The sequence below is a fragment of the Oncorhynchus gorbuscha genome, linkage group LG13 (assembly GCF_021184085.1).
Source record: "Oncorhynchus gorbuscha isolate QuinsamMale2020 ecotype Even-year linkage group LG13, OgorEven_v1.0, whole genome shotgun sequence".
Classification (NCBI taxonomy): domain Eukaryota; kingdom Metazoa; phylum Chordata; class Actinopteri; order Salmoniformes; family Salmonidae; genus Oncorhynchus; species Oncorhynchus gorbuscha.
The window spans coordinates 67,589,566-67,615,561 of NC_060185.1; the positions used below are offsets into that span (position 1 = coordinate 67,589,566).

Below are 25,996 nucleotides of genomic sequence, written 5' to 3' on the forward strand. Positions count from 1 at the left end.
ATGTCAACAGCTAGAACAACAGTTCTCAACATCACACAGATCTGCATTTTGTGCAAGCATGTGAGGCAATGGTCTAGCCAACCTATGTTCAGGAGGGTGCCAGCAGGCAATCTGCTCCTTTCTGCTGACATTTTGGTGTCAGGTTGTATGCCAACCAAAGTCCTCCGAGTGCTCGACAATGAGAGTGGCCACCATTCACCGCAGCACATTCTTCCATCACCGGCATAACCACCTTGAGCCAGCAGTCCTCAAGACACGGGATGTCGAGCAGAGCGGCACCATCAAAGCCCTCAAGAAAATTGGTGAAGATCTAGTCTTGACAGTAGATGGAAGGACTCCTCTCTCAACACAGCTGATTCCTGTGTGTCCGCAAGGGTAGAGATGTAACTGTTCATTCGGGTTTTGTTACAGAGTTCTTCCTTAATACACATATAATTGGATAAGTGTAAGCAGCACTTTGAGCCTCTAACAAGCCTCACTCCACACCTACACACCCGCACGCGGGTCTATGTTCATCAGACGTTGGGCCCCTTGACACGCTTTACACCAAACACTTCACTACTCTGCTGCTGCCGCCAAGCTTTTCAGAAGTCTCAACTTAATCATCCAAAAAATAAATAAAATAATTTATTGTATTTCTTAATTGTATTATTATTGTTATGTATATTAACTATAATTTTTATGGGGACTGTGACCATAACATTTAACGTGACCCCCCTTCCCCCCAGAAAAGACGCATGACAAAGTGATGTACTAGCATTGGTATAGCATATATTCTTACAATTGTCAATTATGGTTACTTGAAGCCCGTGTAGGGCATGTTCTTCTCATCTGGGAACCTATTTCTTATTCCATTGATTGCACACGCTGGAATTGGAACATGGTTTTACGTCCCCAGATAGCCCCAATTCCAGCTGATAAACTGCCTGTAGGCAACATGTCTGAACTTTCTAAAAATAAAGGGAGAAATGTTGTTATTATTGGTAGTACAACGGCTGCACAAGCACCTACAACAAGTTATTTTTACGTGGTTAAGCTGTAGTTTCGAAGGAAGTTTACCTTATAACGTGTATTCTCAGTAGAAAACTAGAAGTAGAAAACTAGCTAGCCATATTACCAATTATCATTCCACACACGTGGAGCTGCATCCTGCGCTACAAGTTTTTTTGGTAGCTAATTCTGCCTACTTTTCTTACCATGATGCCCCAGCTGTCAATATGCAAGTCTCTGCTCTCACTTTTCTTTTTATCTGCTGGAGTTTTTTTTAGTAATGTTCTGTAGGTTACTGCCTATGCTCGCTGGTCTTCGTTGTTGTAATGTTAGCTGGCTATGCTAGCTAGTTGGCTAAAATAGCTAACGTTAACTGGGTGGCTAGTTTTCTGAAGATAACTGCACATAGCATTCTTTGATAACTGGTTAGATGTGGTTATCTATTTAAAAAATGTTGGTTAACTATAATGTATCTGTAAGCTAGGTGTTGATAGCAACTGGCAGACTCATGAAGTGCAAACCTAACGTTAGCAGGCTGGTAGGGCTAATGTTATAATCATTTCATAAGGTATTTGCTTGTAAGTTGGCTGAAAATGTAATTGAAACTAATAGTCACGAGTGCAAAAGATTTGGTTTAATTTGCTGGAGTTTGCATTATAGGGAATAGGCTGGCTTGCCTGATCGTCCATATTACATTCCAGAAAAAACATTTTCCAACATGACTTCGGTGTTCTTATCGGTTTTATGTATCATTCGAAAAATAAAAAAGTGAGGTGTAACTTTGCATTGGGACTTTTTATGTGTATACCAATGCAATTCCATTTATGCTACCTACCCTTTGAATTGGTAACAATTATGTTCTTAGCCACATTCATCACTGTGGACCAAAGTTGGCACCGTTGGCCCGTTGTAGTGTCTCACTCCTGGCCCAGTTTGAAACAATAGCTTTACATTGAACTTAAGTAAATACTGTGCAAGAATGATAGACAGTCTCATCTGGGCTACGTAAATGTTATGTTACATGCTTCCATGGCTATCACATCCACATGGTGCTGTGGTGAATAAATACATGAATAAAGGGGCTATTTTCTCCTCTGAATGTAGCTAGCTACATAGCTACATATAACAGTAGTCAATGTTGTTAGCTAGCAAACCATCTAATGTAGCAAGTTAGCTAGCTAAGTAATTTGGCAAGGACACAATCAGATAGAAAACTAGCCAAGTTAACAGCATTTGCCATCATTTAGCTAACTAGCAATGGCCAAGTTATTGTTTCTAGCTAGTTAGCTAACGTTAGCAAGCTAGCCAGCCATCTTACATTAGCAAGCTAGCCAGACGTGATGTTAGCAAGCTAGCCAAGTAACATTAACAAAAGATATTTACCTCGTTGACGTTAATGCTACACCAGTAAAACTACTCACAAATGAAGGAAAGCAGTAATCTGGTGCATGAAAAGATGAGAAAAATGTTCAAATGTGTTTGTGTTTGGTGAACCCCCCTAAAAATGTCTAGCTAACGTAAACTCGTACATCGCCTTGGTCCGTACAATTGCCCTTATTTTAGCGCCCCCAAAACATAATAGTTCCAGATCAACTGTAATGTCAATACCATTGTAAAGCACCATTTCTCCCCTTTCCAACATAATGCCTGTTTCTGCATAATTCAAACAGGCAATGAGCCCCGTGGGGCTTTTTAAAAATCTGTCCAACTTATCACCTTATCACCTCTAAAATGTAAATAAGACACTATAAAGAGTTAATATAATGTGTCATTACATACCTATTTGAAGGTTTGTGTCGAATTTGAATCAAGTTTTTAGGGCGGTGCTAAAGTGATCTTAGAAATAAACAGCGGCTTTGAGAATGATGATCGCATGCAATGATGACGCAAAAATGACTAGGTATCCCCCCTTACCCCGTCACTGTCCATTTCTTGTTTTTAAAGGATGAGAGTAGTCCTACACCTGGTGGAGAGAGATTGTAAGACAGAAATAGTTGCTTTATGCGTGCTGTACGTTACGACATGACACGTCCTGATGTAACGTAGGGTCAGTTTCCAATACTATAGAGCCATTACCATGTCGATCAACGCTTGAATAGAAACCTAGTTCACACCCCCGATTTGGAAGTCAACACAGTCGCTACAGTCCCATTAGTTTTCTTTGTAGCCTCATTTGAATATTGCGGTTGCGCACATTTTACGGAATGGGGTGAGTTTGTTAGCTAATGAGGTCTATTGTCCCCCACAAATGGCACTGGCACTCTTGTCTTTCCATGCATGATTCAAAATCCAGGTTAGCTAATTGGTGCTCCATCTATCTATATCGACTGAATGGGTGCCATTTTGTTCGGTTTTTCGTTGATAAATACAAACAATTAAACTGTGCTTTAGTTCCAAACGTCTGTGGAATAGTATTTTCCAAAAAACTACTGGTCTGTATCGAAGACAGGTTTGAAAACTTGGTTACCATCCTCCATCGAGTTAAATTAATGTTGAGGCTTTTTAGCTTCTTCTGTGGTGTTTAAGAGGTGCTGCACCTAGTGTACTTAGCGATCAACACCTTTCCTCAGGTGGGTGAGACGGTTTCGAGAGTGGCATTTCTTGCTAGATAGAAACCATTTGTGTTGCCTCAAATATATAGTATACTAAATCAAAGGCAAAAATGTAGGCTACTTTTGGGCATAATCAATATATCATATATTTTCTTAAACTGTAAGTTATTAGGTGTATCACTTTTCCTGTCATCCTCAATGATTGTAAATGCATTATGTCCACTTGGGGTTTCATTGTGTTTTTAAATTGACAAATAAATTGAATCAAATTAAAATCACAACAAATGTAAGGTATTTATAGAAACAACTGAAACAGCTTGCAGCCTCTGGCTGGCTGTGGTTAGCTGTAAGGTGGCAGGCCCAATCTTAGATTAGAGAAATTCCTTGCTATTGTCTTTCAAATGAACTCATGGCTAGATGGCTTGCCTAGGGCTTATAGCTGTCCTCTGAGTGGAGGCTGAACGCCAGAGATCCATAAGTGGCCCGCCAAGGGCTTATAGTGGTCCTATGAGAGGGGCTTCTCCTCAAACAATAACAGGGTATTACGTCACTGTAATAGCTACTGTAAATTGGACAGTGCAGTTAGATTAACAAGAATGAATGCCAATATTAGATAAGTCTATGTATAATCGCATTAGCCTACGTTAGCTCAACCGTCCCGTGGATGGGACACCGACCCCAAAGAAGATAATATTATAAAGCGTTCTGGTACATTAGAGCTCCCCAGGTCAACACCTTCTCGTGCTAACTTTTTGTTCCAGCATTTGTTCCGACTTTCAAATTACTAAACTAAACACAGGTAGTCTATACTCTAGCGAACTACCATATTCAAAAATATACACACAAGCCACTAGCAGGCCAGCCAGCCATATATCATGAATTAGAAGATTATGAATGTTATTATTATTATTTTTAAAATTTCACCTTTATTTAACCAGGTAGGCTAGTTGAGAACAAGTTCTCATTTGCAGCTGCGACCTGGCCAAGATAAAGCAAAGCCATGTGACACAGACAACAACACAGAGTTACACTTGGAGTAAACAATAAACAAGCTAATAACACAAACAAGTCAATGACACAGTAGAGAAAAGAAAGTCTATATACAGTGTGTGCAAAAGGCATGAGGAGGTAGGCAATAAATAGGCCATAGGAGCGAATAATTACAATTTAGCAGATTAACACTGGAGTGATAAATGAGCAGATGATGTGCAAGTAGAGATACTGGTGTGCAAAAGAGCAGAAAAGTAAAATAAAAACAGTATGGGGATGAGGTAGATAGAATGGGTGGGCTATTTACAGATGGACTATGTACAGCTGCAGTGATCGGTTAGCTGCTCAGATAGTTGATGTTTAAAGTTGGTGAGGGAAATAAAAGTATCCAACTTCAGATATTCTTGCAATTAGTTCCAGTCACAGGCAGCAGAGAACTGGAAGGAAAGGCGGCCAAATGGGGTGTTGGCTTTGGGGATGATCAGTGAGATATACCTGCTGGAACGTGTGCTACGGGTGGGTGTTGTTAACGTGACCAGTGAACTAAGATAAGGCGGAGATTTACCTAGCATAGATTTATAGATGACCTGGAGCCAGTGGGTCTGGCGACGAATATGTAGCGAGGGTCAGCCGACTGGAGCATACAGGTCGCAGTGGTGGGTGGTATAAGGTGATTTGTAACAAAACGGATGGCACTGTGATAGACTGTATCCAGTTTGCTGAGTAGAGCTTTGGAAGCTATTTTGTAGATGACATCGACGAAGTCGAGGATCGGTAGGATAGTCAGTTTTACTAGGGGAAGTTTGGCAGCGTGAGTGAAGGAGGCTTTGTTGAGAAATAGAAAATCAATTCTAGATTTGATTTTGGATTGGAGATGTTTAATATGAGTCTGGAAGGAGAGTTTATATTCTAGCCAGAGACCTAGGTATTTATAGTAATCCACATACCTGTATTCTAGGTCGGGTGGTGATGCTAGTTGGGCGGGCGGGTGCAGGCAGTGAATGGTTGAAAAGCATGCATTTGGTTTTTACTAGCGTTTAAAAGCAGTTGGAGGCCAAGGAAGGAGTGTTGTATGGCACTGAAGCTTGTTTCGAGGTCAGTGAGCACAGTGTCCAAGGAAGGGCCAGAAGTATACAGAATGGTGTCGTCTGCGTCGAGGTGGATCAGAGAATCGCCCGCAGCAAGAGCGACATCATTGATATATACAGAGAAAAGAGTCTGCCCGAGAATTGAACCCTGTGGCATCCCCATAGAGACTGCCAGAGGTCCGGACAATAGGCCCTCCAATTTGACACACTGAACTCTGTCTGAGAAGTAGTCGGTGAACCAGGTGAGGCAGTCATTTGAGAAACCATGGCTGTTGAGTCTGCCGATAAGAATGTGGTGATTGAGAGAGTCGAAAGCCTTGGCCAGGTCGATAAATACTGTGCAGCTGTATTTAGCCTTTTATCGATGGCGGCGACACCATTCTGTATACTTCTGTCCCTTCCTTGCACACTGTGTTAACTAACCTCCAGAAGAGCTTCAATGCCATACAACTCTCCTTCCGTGGCCTCCAACTGCTCTTAAATGTAAGTAAAACTAAATGCATGCTCTTCAACAGATCGCTGCCCGCACCTGGCCGCCTGTCCAGCATCACTACTCTGGACGGTTCTGACTTAAAATATTTGGTCAATTACAAATACCTAGGTCTGGTTAGACTGTAAACTCTCCTTCCAGACTCACATCAAGCATCCTCAATCCAAAATTTTATCTAGAATCGGCTTCCTATTTCGCAACAAAGCATCCTTCAGTCATGTTGCCAAACAGACCCTCGTAAAACTGACTTTCCTACCGATCTTTGACTTCGGCAATGTAAGTTACAAAATAGCCTCCAACACTCTACTCAGCAAATTGGATGCAGTCTATCACAGTGCCATCTGTTTTGTCACCAAAGCCCCATATTCTACCCACCACTGCAACTTGTATACTCTCGTTGGCTGGCCCTCGTTTCATATTCGTCGCCAAACCCACTGGCTCCAGGTCATCTATAAGACTTTGCTAGGTAAAGCCCTGCCTTATCTCAGCTCACTTGTCACCATTGCAGCACCCACCTGTAGCACGCGCTCCAGCAGGTATATTTCACTGGTCACACCCAAAGCCTATTCCCCCTTTGGCCTCCTTTCCTTCCAGTTCTCTGCTGCCAATGACTGGAACGAATTGCAAGAATCACTGAAGCTGGAAACTCATATCTCTCTCACTAACTTTAAGCATCAGCTGTCATTCCAGCTCACAGATCATTGCAGCTGTACATAGCCCATCTGTAAATAGCCCATCCAACTACCTCATCCCCACATTGTTATTTCTTTATTTGCTCCTTTGCACCCCAGTATCTCTACTTGCACATTCATCTTTTGCATCTTCTATCACTCCAGTGTTTAGTTGTTTAATTACTTCGCCACTACGGCCTATTTATTGCCTTACCTCCTTAATCTTACCTCATTTGCACACACTGTATATATATTTTTTCTATTGTGTTATTGGCTGTACGTTTGTTTATTCCATGTGTAACTCTGTGTTGTTGTATGTGTCGAACTGCTTTGCTTTATATTGGCCAGGTCTCAGTTGTAAAGGAGAACTTGTTCTCAACTGACCTATCTGGTTAAATAAACGTGAAATAAATAAAAAAAGTTGAAAAAAATGAACCCACCATAATTGAATCAATATAGACTATGCAATATCTGATTATTTTCGTGGATCTCATGTTTTCGGTGTATACTGCAAACCAGTGGTCAGGCAGGTAATTTTGAGCACCTGCCCCCTTAAAAGTCTGTGCATGGCCCTGGGTGGTATAATTACGGGTGTGTGGGGAGCGAGTGTGTTGCCTAGCAGAGCGAGTGTGTTGCCTAGGGGAGCGAGTGTGTTGCCTAGGGGAGCGAGTGTGTTGCCTAGCGGAGCGAGTGTGTTGCCTAGCGGAGCGAGTGTGTTGCCTAGGGGAGCGACTGTGTTGCCTAGCGGAGCGAGTGTGTTGCCTAGGGGAGCGACTGTGTTGCCTAGGGGAGCGAGTGTGTTGCCTAGCGGAGCGAGTGTGTTGCCTAGGGGAGCGACTGTGTTGCCTAGGGGAGCGAGTGTGTTGCCTAGCGGAGCGAGTGTGTTGCCTGGGGAGCGAGTGTGTTGCCTAGCGGAGCGAGTGTGTTGCCTAGGGGAGCGACTGTGTTGCCTAGGGGAGCGAGTGTGTTGCCTAGGGGAGCGAGTGTGTTGCCTAAGGGAGCGACTGTGTTGCCTAGCGGAGCGAGTGTGTTGCCTAGCGGAGCGAGTGTGTTGCCTAGCGGAGCGAGTGTGTTGCCTAGGGGAGCGACTGTGTTGCCTAGGGGAGCGAGTGTGTTGCCTAGCGGAGCGAGTGTGTTGTCTAGTGGAGCGAGTGTGTTGCCTAGCGGAGCGAGTGTGTTGCCTAGCGGAGCGAGTGTGTTGCCTAGGGGAGCGACTGTGTTGCCTAGGGGAGCGAGTGTGTTGCCTAGCGGAGCGAGTGTGTTGCCTAGCGGAGCGAGTGTGTTGCCTAGGGGAGCGACTGTGTTGCCTAGGGGAGCGAGTGTGTTGCCTAGCGGAGCGAGTGTGTTGTCTAGTGGAGCGAGTGTGTTGCCTAGCGGAGCGAGTGAGCACTGGAGTGAGTGTGTTGCATAGCGGAGCGAGTGTGTTGCCTAGGGGAGCGAGTGCATTGCCTAGGGGAGCGAGTGTTTTGCCTAGCGGAGCGCGTGCATTGCCTAGGGGAGCGAGTGTGTTGCCTAGCGTGTTGCCTAGAGTGTGTTGCCTAGCGGAGCGAGTGTGTTGTCTAGCGGAGCGGAGCAAGTGTGTTGCCTAGCGGAGCGAGTGTGTTGCCTAGGGGAGCGACTAGCGGGAGCGAGTGTGTTGCATAGCGGAGCGAGTGTGTTGCCTAGCGGAGCGAATGTGTTGCCTAGCGGAGCGAGTGTGTTGTCTAGCGGAGCGAGTGTGTTGCCTAGCGGAGCGAGTGTGTTGCCTAGCGGAGCGAGTGTGTTGCCTAGCGGAGCGAGTGTGTTGCCTAGCGGAGCGAGTGAGCACTGGAGCGAGTGTGTTGCCTAGAGGAGCGAGTGTGTTGCCTAGTGGAGCTAGTGAGCACTGGAGCGAATGTGAGTTTTTAAACATAGTTATTATTTGTATTGTTTATTTCCTTTGTGGCACCCTTATGATTTGGTTTTGGTTTAGTCCTTGGGCATATTGCTTTTGTTCTTGAAGATTTAACATAGACTGATAGACTGAGTTAGTCAGGATACAGATGCAGTTCTTATGCTGTTGTTGTGGGTGGCCTTGAAGCGACTCCCCTAGATCTCTGAATGATCGCCATGGCCCATTCTCAAGTGTACTGCTACTACGGCCCATACTACTCTGGGAGCCCATACTACTGTGGGAGCCCATACTACTGTGGGAGCCCATACTACTGTGGGAGCTCATACTACTGTGGGAGCTCATACTACTGTGGGAGCCCATACTACTGTGGGAGCCCATACTACTGTGGGAGCCCATAATACTGTGGGAGCCCATACTGCTGTGGGAGCCCATACTACTGTGGGAGCCCATACTACTGTGGGAGCCCATACTACTGTGGGAGCCCATACTACTGTGGGAGCCCATACCACTGTGGGAGCCCATACTACTGTGGGAGCCCATACTACTGTGGGAGCCCATACTACTGTGGGAGCCCATACTGCTGTGGGAGCCCATACTGCTGTGGGAGCCCATACTACTGTGGGAGCCCATACCACTGTGGGAGCCCATACTACTGTGGGAGCCCATACTACTGTGGGAGCCCATACGGCTGTGGGAGCCCATACCACTGTGGGAGCCCATACTACTGTGGAAGCGTCAACAAGCCAAGGACTTCCCTTTTTGTATTTTGTATTTTCATTGATTTCACCTCGTTATTTTTATTTGTTAATTACTTTTAAAATGTGGTACTTGTTTTTAACCAAAGAGACATTTGTCCCCAATTAATATCAGAACGTATTGCAGACTCAGCCTCTTCCCTGGATGAAATGGTGTGAGCTCCCACTGGATCTAAACAACCTGTATTGTGTATGGTTAGGCAGAGCTCACCACACTACTATCTGTACTGCCTCACACAATCTGTGTTTAGCATCTCTCCTCTCCTCTCCCTCCCTCCCTCCCTGTCTTTATCGCTTTCTCTTCCTCCCAGTCTCGCTCTCTCTCCCTCCCTCCCTCCCAGTCTCTCTCTCTCTCTCTCTCTCTCTCTCTCTCTCTCTCTCTCTCTCTCTCTCTCTCTCTCTCTCTCTCTCTCTCTCTCTCTCTCCTTCCTGTCTCTATCGCTCCCACTCCCTCCTGTCTCTATCGCTCTCTCTCCCTCCTGTCTCTATCACTCTCTCTCCCTCCTGTCTCTATCGCTCTCTCCCTCCTGTCTCTATCGCTCTCTCTCCCTCCTGTCTCTATCGCTCTCTCTCCCTCCTGTCTCTATCACTCTCTCTCCCTCCTGTCTCTATCGCTCTCTCTCCCTCCTGTCTCTATCGCTCTCTCTCCCTCCTGTCTCTATCACTCTCTCTCCCTCCTGTCTCTATCACTCTCTCTCCCTCCTGTCTCTATCTCTCTCTCTCTCTCCCTCCCTATCTCTCTCCCTCCCGGTCTCGTTCTCTCTCCCTCTTTCTCCTTCTCTCCCCTCCCATCTCTCTCTCCTCCCTCTTTCCCTCTCCCTCTCTGCCCCCTGTCCATCTCTCACTCTCATCAGAGATATATTTTTGGATTGGCATAACAATTACCCTCAATTGGTAATTTCAACAGCCCTTGACATTCTGTCAGCCATAGAGGCAGTGATTTCATTAGACGTTTCTCAACATAATTGATACTCCTCTGTATCAGGACAGTCTCAGATCATGTACAACCTTCTGATTGGTCTCAAGTGCTAATTTGTGTGTGTGCGTGTGTGTGTTTTGGACTGTTCTGTTCGTGTGTGCGAGTGTTACGTTCGTGTGTTTTTGAGTTTTACGTACGCACGCGTGTGCCCGCATGTGTGAGCACACCTGTGTCGTCATTATAACAGCTTCATAAGAGTCGGGGGTCTTAAACCAGCCCAGTGCCTGCAGTAGTCCGCAGGCTCCAGTTTTATTTACACACTAAGCCACTGATTCAGAGCCAAGCCGAGCCATAGTCGTACATGAATGCCCCAGAGCCCTAATGAACATGCAAAAAGACGAGAGGAAAAAACAATTACACTAGCAAACTCCTCAGCCAGCCAGTGTTGTCTGCCTCTGGCCCAATAAAACCAGTGACCTGACAGAGCGCGGATAATCATTCCGATACATATGTATGCATGCATATACCGTGTTAATAGTTCTGTATTCATAAGTACACACATATGCATACAGTAGGTATGGTAAACTGGCAGTCATGGTGGTTTTGCTTCCCCTGGTCTTTGACAGTAATATATAGAGAAACATAATGGAGGGTTCTTCCTGACTGTGAAACTGACAAGTCTGTCAGGTACACAGAGTCAAGACGCAGACGGAGTGTCACTACCTGTGTGTGACAATGTCTGCATCTCAGTGTCCTACTGCCTGTGTTTAGTACCGATACACACATATTGTGGCAGGCTTGCTTTCATTGACAAAGACAAGACAACGTTGGCTTTGCTGGTCATTTGGTATCCATACTGTTACATGTATTCTGTAGTAGAAAAATATTTATTCATGACTAAACAAAGACTCATCTTTGCATGTAGTCTTTATAAGTATGCCTGGAAGCTAAAATATGAACCCATTCCCCCTTGCCATTGACAATATAGACACTGTATACATGTGCAATTAGAGGCTCACCAGACATGACTGATCTAGTCCTCGTGGATCTATGCTAAGGCAAGCGGAATCAATAGAGGGTTATATTAACATAAGATAAAGCCTGTTTGTCTCTTCAGAGATAAAGTGACAAACACACTGTGCATTTCTCTCATTGACATTATGATGTATAAACAGTTGGATGGATCACAGACTTATGTGCTCTCACACACACAACTTGGCATCTGTAACATCACTCTTATTAAGCTGTGCATCGGAATGCCAGCTCTCAGAGATGACTTGTTCAATCGATTGAGACGAGGCTTCTGGACAGGAATCGAATAAAGAGAGAGAGAGGGTCATGGAATATATTGAATGTAATTTCATCATCCCCACTTCCGTTACCCTCTCTGTCTCGGTCTCTCGGCCTTTCGTTTTCTCTGTTTCTCCCTCCATGCTCTGAATTATCACTCAGTCAAAGAGCTTTGAACTGGGAAGCCAGTGTAACATGAGCCGATATGGTGTCAACACATCAAACCGAACACATCTATCAGACATACACTGTTGTTCTGGGTGAAATAGTACAGAGAGAAACAAAGATAAAACATATATATATATTGTTAAAAGGTCATTATTTCAAGAGATGGCATTATGACAAAGATATGGAAGACTTTCCCGATTTCTGATTGGTGAGTCCCTACAACTGTAGAAGGAAAGGAATTTCTGATTGGTGAGTCCCTACAACTGTAGAAGGAAAGGAATTTCTGATTGGTGAGTCCCTACAACTGTAGAAGGAAAGGAATTTCTGATGATTACCTCTACCTCTCACTTACTTCTGTTTCCTTCCCACTCTATCTTTCATTCAACAATTGTCTCTATCTCTCCTCCTCTTCTCCTCGCCAGCTGTTAGTACCTCAGGACATGTGTCAAGGGGAACATGCAGCACATTGTAGGTGCATGATCCAGCGAGGCAGACTTCAGTGCCAGTAGAGACAGAGAGGCAGAGACTGTGTGTGTGTGTGTGTGTTCTGGTCTGGCAGGAGACTTTGATCCACACTAGAGACAGACAGGGAGAGAGCGAGAGATAAGGATAGAGAGAGAGAGAGTAGCTGCCTCAGCCCAGTGGAGATGAACAGGCCTTCAACCCAGCTGTCGGGAACCCTGCTCCCCCTGAGAAACACACACACTTGCAGCGCTGTGAACGGATGCTGATTTAAACACCTCAGAGGGATGGGGGTATTTATTAGCTTGGCGCTAAAAGATGCTGACTCTCGCCTTGCTGCGTGGTGGCAGGTGTGTGTCTGTCGGTGTGTTAGCCCGTGCGTGAATGTGTGTATGTGTGTGAGCGCGCTATGCCATGTTGTGTGTGTCCGGGGGGTGGGATGATTACATTTCACGGCATGCCGAACCTGCCTGGCACAAACATCTGTGCACTAAATCAGACTGTCAGGGAGATTTGCCTTCCCTTCTCTTCCTCTCCTTCCTCTCTTATCTTCCTCTCCACCTTATCTCTTCCTCTCCTCCTTCTCCTCTCTTACACTTCTTCTTCCCTTGCTTCCTCTCCCTCACAGACACATTGCGGGGAGAATTAATCATGTCCTTTACTTTCTGTCTTCGAAGACATGCTCACACACAGGAACTGGTATGCTACTCAGCTCACTTGCACGCACAGGTGTTACCAGTCAACGCCCTAGCCCGAGTACCTGTCATGACTAGGTGTGTGTGCATATGTGTGTAGTGTGTTACAAATTGTGTTTGAATGAGTCTCAGAGAGCTTCATCTCCTCATGAGCCCTATTGTTTCAGCCTGACTGAGCAGTGTCAATTCTCCTCTTGGCCACTTGGGGTCACTGCAGCACCATGCAGAACCCCTTAACAAACTCACCAGAGGTCTGTATCCTATTGTGGATGGATGCATAACGCTGCTGTAAGTGAAATAGAACATTAGGTATTCAGAAAAGATCAACATCCCATCAGGAGTGCGGTCATATCTAACCACACAAACTGGGCTATCAAAAACAAAGGCTTTCCCTTCAATTCTGTTCAGCAGCGTTTAACCCTGAGTGGTAGATTCTTACTGCAGGTGATGTAAGATACGAGTTGTGTCTTTACGTTGTAAAGCAATCAGCCTGAGCAAGACAAATGACTGACTGGGATTATTAGACTGAATAAAAGATCTTAGATGTGAAAGATCGAGATCGAGAATACTACCATTTTTCTTTGTGGTGGATGGCTAGGTTAGCATCGCGCAGTGATGTTACCTTCCTTAGACTTGAGGTACTGTAGTCCTGGACCCATGTCTCGTGTCATGGTTTGAATATGTTGTGATGAGTTCTTCTGTTTGGGTGTTGGATGATACTTCCATCAGTTGATTCCCTGGAGTCACACACTCTCTCTACCCTCTACCCTCTACCCTCTACCCTCTACCCTCTACCCTCTCGCTGGCAGCTTTTCCGCTAGAGTCCACATCACCTCTGTCCATCTTCTGTCACTCAATAACCAACAGGCAGGGGTCTGCTACTCACTCGCACACACATCCAGGGTTACTCCCATATCCCGACGCCTTGACCTCTAAATTAGTTATTATGTTCAACGAAAATGTAATGTCTTCGTGATATCAAATCACATGTGATGAATGAAGCTCTGCAGTAGCTAGAAGCAACTTATTTAGCATATTTAGCAAATATGTCCCACTGGAGACAAGCTACACAAAACAGCTAAATTAACTGTAATTTCTCTGTCTGTGTTAAGTATCTCTAAAGATGTTTCCAGTAGTTATGGTGTCAACAAACAGATTTTTTCTCATATGATTTGTTTCCAAATCATATTAAATATTCATATCTAAATCTCAATTATATTTAAGATATGAGTGGGTCAATCAAATGTGCTGGCCCATTTTTGGTGTGGAGGCAGCCAATCAGAAGCTCGGAACCAAAATGAGAAGGTGGACTTGGCCAATGGGCTGTGTAGGAGCACAGTGAGAGGTTAAAGGGTGGTGTGTGTGGGACAGACAGACAGTGTTTGATGGGTCAGATAGAGTTTACTGTCCTACTCAGTGTGGTTCCTCAGGGCTCCTCTACCTTATTGATCGCCCTGAGGTGCTCCTGTCTACAGTGAAGAGAGCGAAAGAGGTGTGTGTGAGTGTGTTCATATGTGTGTATGAGTGTGTGTGTGCGAGTCAGAGAAAGGAAGAGAGAAAGAGTGTGTGAGAGAGAGCGGGACTCTAAGCATTGACTTTTAGGCTACTCTCCAAACACAATAAGAGTCCGCAACAGGAAAGGCTCTTTACGCCTGGTTTGCTGTAGATCCTCTGGAGCATATGGAGGATCTACATAGTGTGTGTGTGTGTGTCGGTGTGTTTCGGTGTGTGTCGGTGTGTGTGTTGTTGTGTTCTTGACCACGGTACCTCACCAGATGCTCAGTGTTTAAGTGGTGAACAAGGAGTAATCTGTATAACCATCTCACAGCGCACTGAGACAAATAAACAGTCTTCTCTCTAAAGTGTGTGTGTGAGTATAAGTGTGTGCATGTATTGTCAGTTCCTTAGCACTGAAGGAAAATTCAAGTAAACCTGGTTATCGATTTCTTTCAAGATGGGAGTGAGAGAGTTGGTGTGATTTTGGCATAAATAAATAAAAGGAAGCCTAGAGGGTTACCCGGGACAGGATTGAGATGTAGATTTAAGCACAGCGTTTTTCAGTTCAGTTTGCACCTGTGCTATAAATCAACAACCCCTTAGCTTAGCTGGAGAACTCCACAGGCTAACTAACTCACACACACACCAGACAGGTCGCTCCAGATTCATTTTGAAATTGGACATCCATGTCCAGCGGACATTTGGAGAAATCCACCACTAGGGGGAACGGTGAGCGCTATTAATATCAAGTAGGCTTGGGTTTTACTAGGGTGTTGTGGACGGGAGCCGCAAGCTCCGGCTCCGAGGGTCATGTATTCAGTCCCAGTACTAACTCTATCCCAAACCTTAACCTTTAACTTAACCATTCAGAATGAAATCCTCAAATGAACTTGTTAGTTGTTTTTCTTTTAACACTTTCCCAAACCTAAACTCTCAACTGTTGAATTTGACTTTTGGAGAAACATGGAGAAAGGTCCGAATCTGAAGTTAAATTGGTAAAACTTTGAGATCTTGTTACACACACACACACACACACACACACACACACACACACACACACACGCACACACACACACACACACACACACACACACACACACACACACACACACACACACACACACACACACACACACACACACACACACACACACACACACACACACACACACACACACACACACACACACACACACAGGCAGTGAATACGCTAAATGAGGGTAGCACACCCCTGGTCCCCACCTGTCTACATTAATCCAGCATGTCAAAGCTGAGAATCAAAGCTGCCTGCTTCCTGCTCGCCCAGACTGACTGACACTTGGCAGGGGCCTGGTCTGCATCACTTCTAATTTAGCCTATGTGTGTGCATGCGTGTGTATGTTTGTGAGTAAATGTGTATGTGTGTGTGTGTCATGTGAGAGGAAGTGATGGGAGAGAGAAGAGAACCATTTGAACTGCTGCATCCCTAAAGGTAGGCATTCAAAGCACTTCAAAGCCCATCACTAAATAACCACTGAAAGTTCAAAACAGCAGCAAAACACTGAGCCCAGCTCTCCCCTAAACGGATGATATTTGTGTATGAACAGACAGGCAGTCAGGCAGACAGATCGACAGAGAGGTAGACATAAGCAGGCAGACAGAAAGACAGGCAGGCAGGCAGGCAGATCGACAGAGAGGTAGACATAAGCAGGCAGACAGAAAGACAGGCAGGCAGGCACACAGTCAGAAAGACAGGCATGTATGCACTAACACACACACACACACACACACACACACACACACACACACACACACACACACACACACACACACACACACACACACACACACACACACACACACACACACACACACACACACACACACACACACACACACACACACACACACACACACACACACACACACACACACACACACACACACACACACACACACACACACACACACAGCCAGCTGACAGTGTGGACAGTGGGTCTGTTCTGGTGATGGGTATTACAGCAGGCGAGCAGCAGCAGGGGACTCCTGACACTAATATATTTTCACATGAAAAAGAGGAGATAGAAACCGTGATGGACAGAGAAAAGGAAAAACAGCAAAGGAGAGTGATACACGGAGAGGGATGAGAGAGAGAGACTAAGCAAGAAAGAGAGAAAGCGAGAGAACGAACAAGACAGTAAGGCTGAGGCGGGAGCCCAGGGGAGTAAGACGGACAGCAAAAGATAGTGGATGGGAGGTTGGAGGAAGAGACAGACAGGCGGGGAGAGATAGAGGCAGGCTAAGCTCCTTGGGGATGCTGGGAGTTTTATTATCATTCACATCCACTCTGATCCCTGTCCCTCGCCACCTGCGGCCATTTTGGAGCAATCCTGACCCGTTGGTGCGCTGGGCTCTCCATGGACCACCTGCAATTAAAAAGCCAGGGAGGAAACAGATTAAACAGGAACATCTCAAATCCATAATCCCCCTGCTGCTCCTGCTGCCGAGGCCTTTGCGACTCCTGTTGTCCTCCTGAGGGAAGAGTCTGTGAAGGAGAGAGAGACAAAAAGAGAGAATTTAGTCTGCACCAGAAAGTCGAGTTTGCTATTATAGGTGACATTCACCAACCTAATGTAAAACAGACAATTTTGCATTTGTCTCTGTCCCGATACCTATGGTTTTTCACCAGTAATTTTCATTAAGGGCAATGCTGCCATCGCAAAGTGTGTCTGCATGGATTTGTTTTTAAATGTTAGAGCATGTACTGTAGCATAACGAAGCAAGGCATGAATGACAAACAATGTGTGATGGCATGTAGCATATTATAGTGTTGTACTGTAGCATACAGCATTGTAGCATTACGTGGTGTTAGCCTTGCTTAGTTGTCGTTTCCACCATTCACTCCCCATGCTAACTGACTGACAGGAGAGATGACACTAGTAGTGTGAAGGTCAGATCAGGGAGAGAGGAAAGTTGGTAATTATTTAGGTATACAAATGTGCTTGTCTGTTTAAGTGTGCTTTGGAAATCTGACAGGGAATTACATGGACGTGTCATAATGCAAAGTAGACAGATCTAAGACTGAGTGAGAGAGAGAGAGAGAGAGAGAGAGAGAGAGAGAGAGAGAGAGAGAGAGAGAGAGAGGCAGAGAGAAAGAGAGAGAGGCAGAGAGAGAGAGAGAGAGAGAGAGAGAGAGAGAGAGAGAGAGAGAGAAAGGAGAGAGAGGAGAGAGGCAGAGAGAGAGAGAAGGCGAGAGAGAGAGAGAGAGAGAGAGAGGCAGAGAGAGAGAAGGCGAGAGAAAGAGAGAGGCATACACAGAGGAGAGAGGAAGAGAGAGAGAGAAGGCAAGAGAACGAGAGAGGCAGAGAGAGAGGAGAGAGGCAGAGAGGGAGAGAAGGCGAGAGAGGCAGAGAGAGAGGAGAGAGGCAGAGAGAGAGAGAGAGAGAGAAGGCAAGAGAAAGAGAGAGGCAGAGAGAGAGAGAGAGAAGGAGAGAGGCAGAGAGAGAGGAGAGAGGCAGAGAGAGAGAGAGAAGGCGAGAGAGGCAGAGAGAGTGAAAAGGTGAGAGAGGCAGAGAGAGAGGAGAGAGGCAGAGAGAAAGAGAAGGTGAGAGAAAGAGAGAGGCGGAGAGAGGCAGAGAGAGGAGTGAGGCAGAGAGAGAGAGAGAGAAGGCAAGAGAAAGAGAGAGGCAGAGAGAGAGAGAGAGAGAGAGAGAGAGAGAGAGAGAGAGAGGAGAGAGGCAGAGAGAGAGAGCCTCTGCCTGTGAATAACCATTTGGCTTCTCACTGTTGGCCTGCTGCACGTTCTCAGACCGTCAATCTGGATGGAATGTTTTATTCATGTCCTCTATCGCTCATTTCACACTCTCTCTCCCATTCACTCACTCACATACACACTATCTCCCTCTCCGTTGCTCTCTCATTATCACACTCTCTAACACACTCCCTTGCAGTGGTACTTTACAGTCAGTAGAGGAAGTGAAAGAATACTCCTCATCTGAGATGAGCTAAACATATTCATTTTGGTTCCTTGCTTTGTGTCTTTAACAGCCCAATCAGACAACAGAAACACATCTTCCTTGATTTCCTCCTGTTTTAAACTGCTGCCTCTCTCTCCCTTCTTTCTCATATTCCCGGTCTCTTGGTATAAAGTATTCTAATATTTCTAAAGGAATTACACATCCCCTCTTTATTCCTTTCCCTAAGGCTCTCTCTCTCTCTCTCTCTCTCTCTCTCTCTCTCTCTCTCTCTCTCTCTCTCTCTCTCTCTCTCTCTCTCTCTCTCTCTCTCTCTCTCTCTCTCTCTCTCTCTCTCTCTCTCTCTCTCTCTCTCTCTCTCTCTCTCTCTCTCTCTCTCTCTATCCCTCCATCTCTCTCTCTCTCTCTCTCTCTCTCTCTCTCTCTCTCTCTCTCTCTCTCTCTCTCTCTCTCTCTCTCTCTCTCTCTCTCTCTCTCTTTTCTCGCTATGTCTGTCCCTCACTCTATCTTTCGCTTTCTCATTCTCTATCTCTATCTTTTTGTCTTTTTTTGTCTTTCTTTCTCAGCGGAATTGAATATTGCTTTTGTAATCTCGCAGACGGAAGGCCTTTGGTCATGCATTGGGTTCTGATGGCTGTTCCTGGTGCTGATGCAGGTATGTGTGTGTTTCTGCAGCTCTCAGCTTCCTGTGCTGATTAAACCCAGGGTAAAACAGGGGTCAGGTGAAACTAATTATGAGACTCTGACACCTGTAGTTCATTCAAATGTGAATAACAGTTCGATATCTGGGAAAGTGTTTTCTTTGCTGCAGTAGGTCTATCTTCCCTCCCAGGGGGGCTTGTGAATGCTGTGTAGGCCATATAGAATACACCGCAAATTTTATATACAGTATGTCATCCAGATATTTTGACTTCTTACTTCTCTAAACATTTTTTTTTCAATATTCTTTCCCCAACAGAGATTTCTCATAGGTTTCTAATTTCTCGTAGTTACTACATTATTCCATATGTTTTATTTAATTGTTTCAATGTCTTCACTATTATTCTACAATGTAGAACCCCCCCCCAACAAAAAACAACCCTAGAATGAGTAGGTGTGTCTACAATTTTGACTGGTACTCTATGTGTTTCTTAGAAGTGAATGTAAGTCTAGTGGTTCTTCCTGTCTCGGTGTACTCTGGCTTTATTGACTGGTAGTAGAGAACGTGGGAGGCAGATTGCTCCCTGATGGCATTGGTATGCACATTGCACATAGCAGACTCTCTAAATCTTATTGAAATATTCAAGACTCTCCTCTTTAATTGTGAATAATAGCATCAGGAATAGAATCAGTATAACGAATCCCTACTTCACCAATTATACTGGCATCAATTTGCTACAGTCTAGAGAGAAAGGGCGAGAAGATGTGTGTGTGTGTGTGTGTGTGTGTGTGTGTGTGTGTGTGTGTGTGTGTGTGTGTGTGTGTGTGTGTGTGTGTGTGTGTGTGTGTGTGTGTGTGTGTGTGTGTGTGTGTGTGTGTGTGTGTGTGTGTGTGTGTGTGTGTGTGTGTGTGTGTGTGTGTGTGTGATACCCAAGCCCAAGTTAGTGTGTGTATATGTGTTTTTGGGTGTGTGATAACCAAGCCCAAGGTAATAAAACACGTTGTTTCCCCCCTTCCCCTCACTTGTTTTGTAGAGAGAGCTGAGTTGCTATGCAGATTTATTCTGAATAATAACAAGATGTGAGTACATCCATACCAGTTGGGGTCTGTGTTCCTTATCGAGGTGAGTCTCACACAATGACACTGTCCTGAGGGACTCTGTCTATCTGGGAGACTAATGGGGAGAGACACATAATAGAGAAACAATTCAGCATAGAAAAGTCAGTAATGTGTTTTGACTTAATAAATCTGCTGTCACTCACTGAGACAAGTTTTGAGTAATGTTTGATATTCCTGGCATTCGATTCATTTGAGGTATTTTACCTTTGGAAATCTATCATTCTATCAGCAGAGAGACGAAAGGGAGGAAAAACAGAGTTGAACTCTCAGCTAAGACCTAAAGATAGCAGGGAGTAAAGTGCAAAGAGGTGAACACACACTGTAAACACAAAGAGACACAGTGAACCTCTGCCCTCAAACCCCTCCTCTTCCCTTCAATCACCCCACATCTAAATCTCTCTGTTTCCTTCCCTGCTTCCCCTTTCAGCCTCCATGAATACACGAACAAACTGAGGAACTTCCGTTGACATCCTAATACACTACACACAGGACTGGAGGGCAATTACAAAAATAAAAAAGGGAGGGGGTCAACAACAAATGATTGAGAGGCAGAGAACCTCTCCACATATGAGATGCGTTGGAAATGAGATTTCCAGTTTCCAATGTATTTGTAGCCAGTGCTTCCCAGCCATAGGCATCATCCATGACCTGGGTGTTAATGTGTTGTGATTCCTTTCTTTTCCCACTTCACTTCCTCAAACAGCATATTGACTTTCTTCAGCTGTGTTTATTAGAATTTCTCATTATCCTGACATTTCGCTGAGGCTTTGCAGCTTATTGGGATCCCAGAGTGGTCTGACGTGTCGACTCGAGAGGAAGGAGGCAATCTTCCCGGTGAAATAAAACACTTTCAGAAAGTCTAACAATGCAAGACGGCTGCATGTCTTATTGTCATGTAAAAATACAACTTTGGATTGGATGCTGTCATTATGGTGTATGGTAGGGAGGGGGAGGCTTCTGAGGGGCCGGAACGGAGCAAATGGAATGGCATCATACACCCGGAGACAACGTGTTTGATGTAATTTGGTACCATTCCACCTATTCCGCTCCAGTCATTACCACAATCACATTCTCCCCGATTAAGGTGCCACCAAGTCCCTGTGGTGTATGGTATCTGATTAGGCATGTGTGGATCTGCTCTTATGGGGTGTTGTTCTACTGTTATTGGTAGAGCTACCACATATGTTTTAAGAGCCCTTGGTTTCCTTCTCTAAGTGGCTGAAGTGAAATAACTCCAATAATTTTTACGGGTCATGTCCCAACAGACCAGTTTGATGTTGAGGAAATATTAACATTGCAAAGGGTTGAAGGACACTGGGAACAGATAGTAAAAGATAAACTTACTGGGTCAAACAAAACTAACGGTTAGGGTTTTAGGTTGAGATATAGACCTGCACTACCACTACAACACATCTATAGGAAGATTAAAGACTGCCTTACAAACAGCCATTTATTTGGGGTTAATGTCTGCCTATAGGAAGTTATGGGTTAATGTCTGCCTATAGGAAGTTATGGGTTAATGTCTGCCTATAGGAAGTTATGGGTTAATGTCTGCCTATAGGAAGTTATGGGTTAATGTCTGCCTATAGGAAGTTATGGGTTAATGTCTGCCTATAGGAAGTTATGGGTTAATGTCTGCCTATAGGAAGTTATGGGTTAATGTCTGCCTATAGGAAGTTATGGGTTAATGTCTGCCTATAGGAAGTTATGGGTTAATGTCTGCCTATAGGAAGTTATGGGTTAATGTCTGCCTATAGGAAGTTATGGGTTAATGTCTGCCTATAGGAAGTTATGGGTTAATGTCTGCCTATAGGAAGTTATGGGTTAATGTCTGCCTATAGGATGTTATGGGTTAATGTCTGCCTATAGGAAGTTATGGGTTAATGTCTGCCTATAGGAAGTTATGGGTTAATGTCTGCCTATAGGAAGTTATGGGTTAATGTCTGCCTATAGGATGTTATGGGTTAATGTCTGCCTATAGGAAGTTATGGGTTAATGTCTGCCTATAGGAAGTTATGGGTTAATGTCTGCCTATAGGAAGTTATGGGTTAATGTCTGCCTATAGGAAGTTATGGGTTAATGTCTGCCTGTAGGAAGTTATGGGTTAATGTCTGCCTATAGGAAGTTATGGGTTAATGTCTGCCTATAGGAAGTTATGGGTTAATGTCTGCCTGTAGGAAGTTATGGGTTAATGTCTGCCTATAGGAAGTTATGGGTTAATGTCTGCCTGTAGGAAGTTATGGGTTAATGTCTGCCTATAGGAAGTTATGGGTTAATGTCTGCCTGTAGGAAGTTATGGGTTAATGTCTGCCTATAGGAAGTTATGGGTTAATGTCTGCCTATAGGAAGTTATGGGTTAATGTCTGCCTATAGGAAGTTATGGGTTAATGTCTGCCTGTAGGAAGTTATGTGGCATCATAACAATATTCTAAAGCCCTAATTGGGGTTTCCTAAATCACATGCAAAATAACATTTAATCACACATTTTCAGGTCAAGTTCAAGATTTCTAAATCACAACGTTGACGTGGGTTGACATATCCCCCCTCTCTCTCTCTCTTTCTCTCTCTCTCTCTCTCCTTCTCTCTCTCTCTCTCTCTCTCTCTCTCTCTCTCTCTCTCTCTCTCTCTCTCTCTCTCTCTCTCTCTCTCTCTCTCTCCTCTCTCTCCCTCTCCCCCTCCCTCCCTCCCTCTCTCTTTCTCCCCTCTCTCTCCCTTTCTCCCTATCTCTCTCCCTTTCTCCCTATCCCTCTCCCTCCCCCTCTCCCTCCCTTTCTCCCTATCCCCCCCTCTCTCTCCCTTTCTCCCTATCCCCCCTCTCTCTCCCTTTCTCCCTATCTCCCCCTCTCTCCCTTTCTCCCTATCTCTCTCCCTCCCCCTCTCTCTCCCTTTCTCCCTATCTCCCCCCCTTTCTCCCTATCTCTCTCCCTCTCTCGCTCTCTCTCTCTCTGTTAATCCTCCCAGCCCCATGCAGCCATTCCAACAGGTGAGGGATGTTTGTAGCACAATAACTATTTATACTCTGTCTCACCCAGCTGCTATTTCAAATATTAAATAAATAAAACAAGGCCTTCAATGAATGTGGAATCAGGGCTGCGTTGTCAGTCAGCTTTTCTTTGGATTAGGTCTGGAGCCCCATCTCCGTTTCCTCTTGCCTCTGTCTTTGCCACAAAAGGTGGGGGTAGCATTACGTGAGAAGCATGTTGTGTTAAAACCCTCAGATTGGGCCTGTTTTTATGAGCTGGCTTGCCAAGGGGATCATGGCAATTACTGTGTTAAAATCTCACCAGCATGTCAGATCAGACAGGCCCCAGCTTGAGATTGGATGGGTTTTACAATCACACACACACACACACACACACACACACACACACACACACACACACACACACACACACACACACACACACACACACACACACACACACACACACACACACACACACACACACACACACACACACACACACACACACACACACGCTCACACGCTCACACGCACACGCATATAGACCCCCACACACTGGATCTGTTACTGTACACCATCTTGGAACAATGGGGAAGATATATTTACCATTTAGGAAAGGTCAGGCCAGGGTTACTTTAAGAAATGAGGAGATGGGAAACTCTATTGGATTCGTATTAAGGGACATTGTGAACGATGCCCGTATGTTGTCAGTGGAGATTCTGGGACAGAAAGTGCACTCCTTCAATGAGTGAATGAGAGTCAATTGGGTGCTAGCTCAAAAAAAAACATTAGCATGAATTACGTGGACAAGAAGCACAACATTGCAAATATCTTCCGAGATGTGAGATAATTAACTTGTTGTTTATAATATTGAATAATTCTACAAATATTTTTGAGGACAATAGGCATATTTCTCGACTCATACCCTGACTTTTAGAATAGATTGTGTGACAATTAGCTTAGCGTGACGCAGCATGACAATTTGAACATGATTGTCTGCTGGGTGGGGTCTTATATGTTCCTCCAGTCATTGGCCATTATTGAGATCAAATCAAATGTTATTTGTCACATGCTTTATGAACAACAGGTGTAAACTAACAGTGAAGTGCTTACGGGCCCTTCCCAAAGTAAAACACTTAATAATAAAAGTAATAACAAATGAGTAACAATAACTTGGATATATACCATTACTGATTCGATGTGCATAGGTACGAGGTAATTGAGGTAGATATGTACGTACAACTAGGAATACAGTGACAGATAATCAACAGTAGCAGCAGCGTATGTGATGATGAGACAAAAAGTTAGTGCAACAAAAGAAAAATGCTCAACGCAGAAAGTCCAGGTACTTATTTGGTTAAATATCTAATGAACTATTTAGCAGTCTTATGGCTTGGGGGTAGAAGCTGTTGAGGGTCCTGTTGGTTCCAGATTTGGTGTATAGTTTGCCATGCGGTAGCGGAGTGAACCAAGGGAGGTCGACCCCAGTGATGTACTGGGCTGTACGCACTGCCCTCTGTAGCACCTTGTGTTCGGATGCCAAGCAGTTGCCATACCAAGCGATGATGCAGTCAGTCAAGATACTCTCAATGGTGCAGCTGTATAACTTTTTCAGGATCTGAGTGCCCATGCAAAAAAAATGTCAGCCTGCTGAGGGGGAAGATGCGTTGTCATGCCCTCTTCACGACTGTGTTGGTGTGTGTGGACCATGATAGATCCTTAGTGATGTGGACACCTGAAGTTCTTGACCCGCACCACTACAGTCCCGTCGATGTGAATGGGGACGTGTTCGACCCTCCGTTTCCTGTAGTCCACAATCAGCTTCTTTCTTGCTGACATTGAGGGAGAGGTTGTTGTCCTGGCACCACACTGCTGGGTATCTGACCTCCTCCCTATAGGATGTCTCATCGTCACCAGTGATCAGGTCTAACACCGCCGTGTCGTCGGCAAACGTAATGATGGTCTGATATGCGCTGAGAGTCACGCGCAACCACACCAGTTGTGGGTGAGCAGGGAGTACAGGAGGGGACTAAATACACACCCCTGTGGGTAGATGTCTTCATGGATCTAACAGACCAAAAATGACGAGATTGCGTCCGATTCCTAAATATCTGACTTTTGTCTCGGATTTGGGTCGAGTCTGATATAATTGCCACGGGTCTCGGGTATATGCAGTTCAAATTGATTGACGGGACCCAATTGGACCCATCCTCTCTTCATTTAATGTTTGTGAGGTGATGAGAACGGCACAAGCTTGTTTTCTGTGTCAGCCAATTGCAACTCAATAAAACGTATAGCTTATATCCAGCTCAAACTGGTTACAGCTGCTCACCTCATGTGTGTGCCCGCTGCTGACAAATGAAAGAACAAGTGAAAGCAGCCTTGACCTAGGCAACTGTTGACTGCAAAGCCTAAGGAAAATGAAGGTTAAAGGAGAAGGAATATAGTGAAAAGAAGCTGGCGAGGGAAATGTCCCCGGGACACGTTTTAATGTTGTAGTGGATCAAGATGAGAAGAACATTGGTGCAGCCAAATGGACTGTGTGCATCTCACTATTCAGGTTTGATTGCAATTTTCAAACTTTCATATATTGATTTTCATATTTATTATAAATTTGTTTTATCATTACTATTATTGTATATCATTATTATTATTGTAGGCCTATTTAAGAATCTAAACCAATTATTTAAATATGAAAAATTGTTTTAGGAAAGTAAAAACTCTCTGTGGTCATTAAAGATCCCACGGCACTTATCGTAAGGGTAGCGGCGTTAACCCGTGCCCTGGCTGAAATGTCCAATCTGGCCTTCATCCATCATGGCCACCTAATTCATCCCCCTCCTCTCTCCTGTAACTATTGCCAGGGGTGGGTCCCAAAGA

At 44.8% G+C, this 25,996-nt stretch overlaps 1 protein-coding gene across 1 annotated transcript; it reads right to left on the minus strand.

Moving 5' to 3' along the window:
- Positions 1-796: 796 nt before the first annotated feature.
- LOC123992354 (acyl-[acyl-carrier-protein]--UDP-N-acetylglucosamine O-acyltransferase-like) lies at positions 797-9,374 on the minus strand. The gene is made up of 2 exons (XM_046293505.1): positions 8,891-9,374; positions 797-867 (listed from the first exon to the last, which is right to left on the minus strand). Exons 1-2 carry the CDS (start codon positions 9,372-9,374, stop codon positions 797-799), a joined length of 555 nt encoding a protein of 184 aa, XP_046149461.1.
- Positions 9,375-25,996: the final 16,622 nt, after the last annotated feature.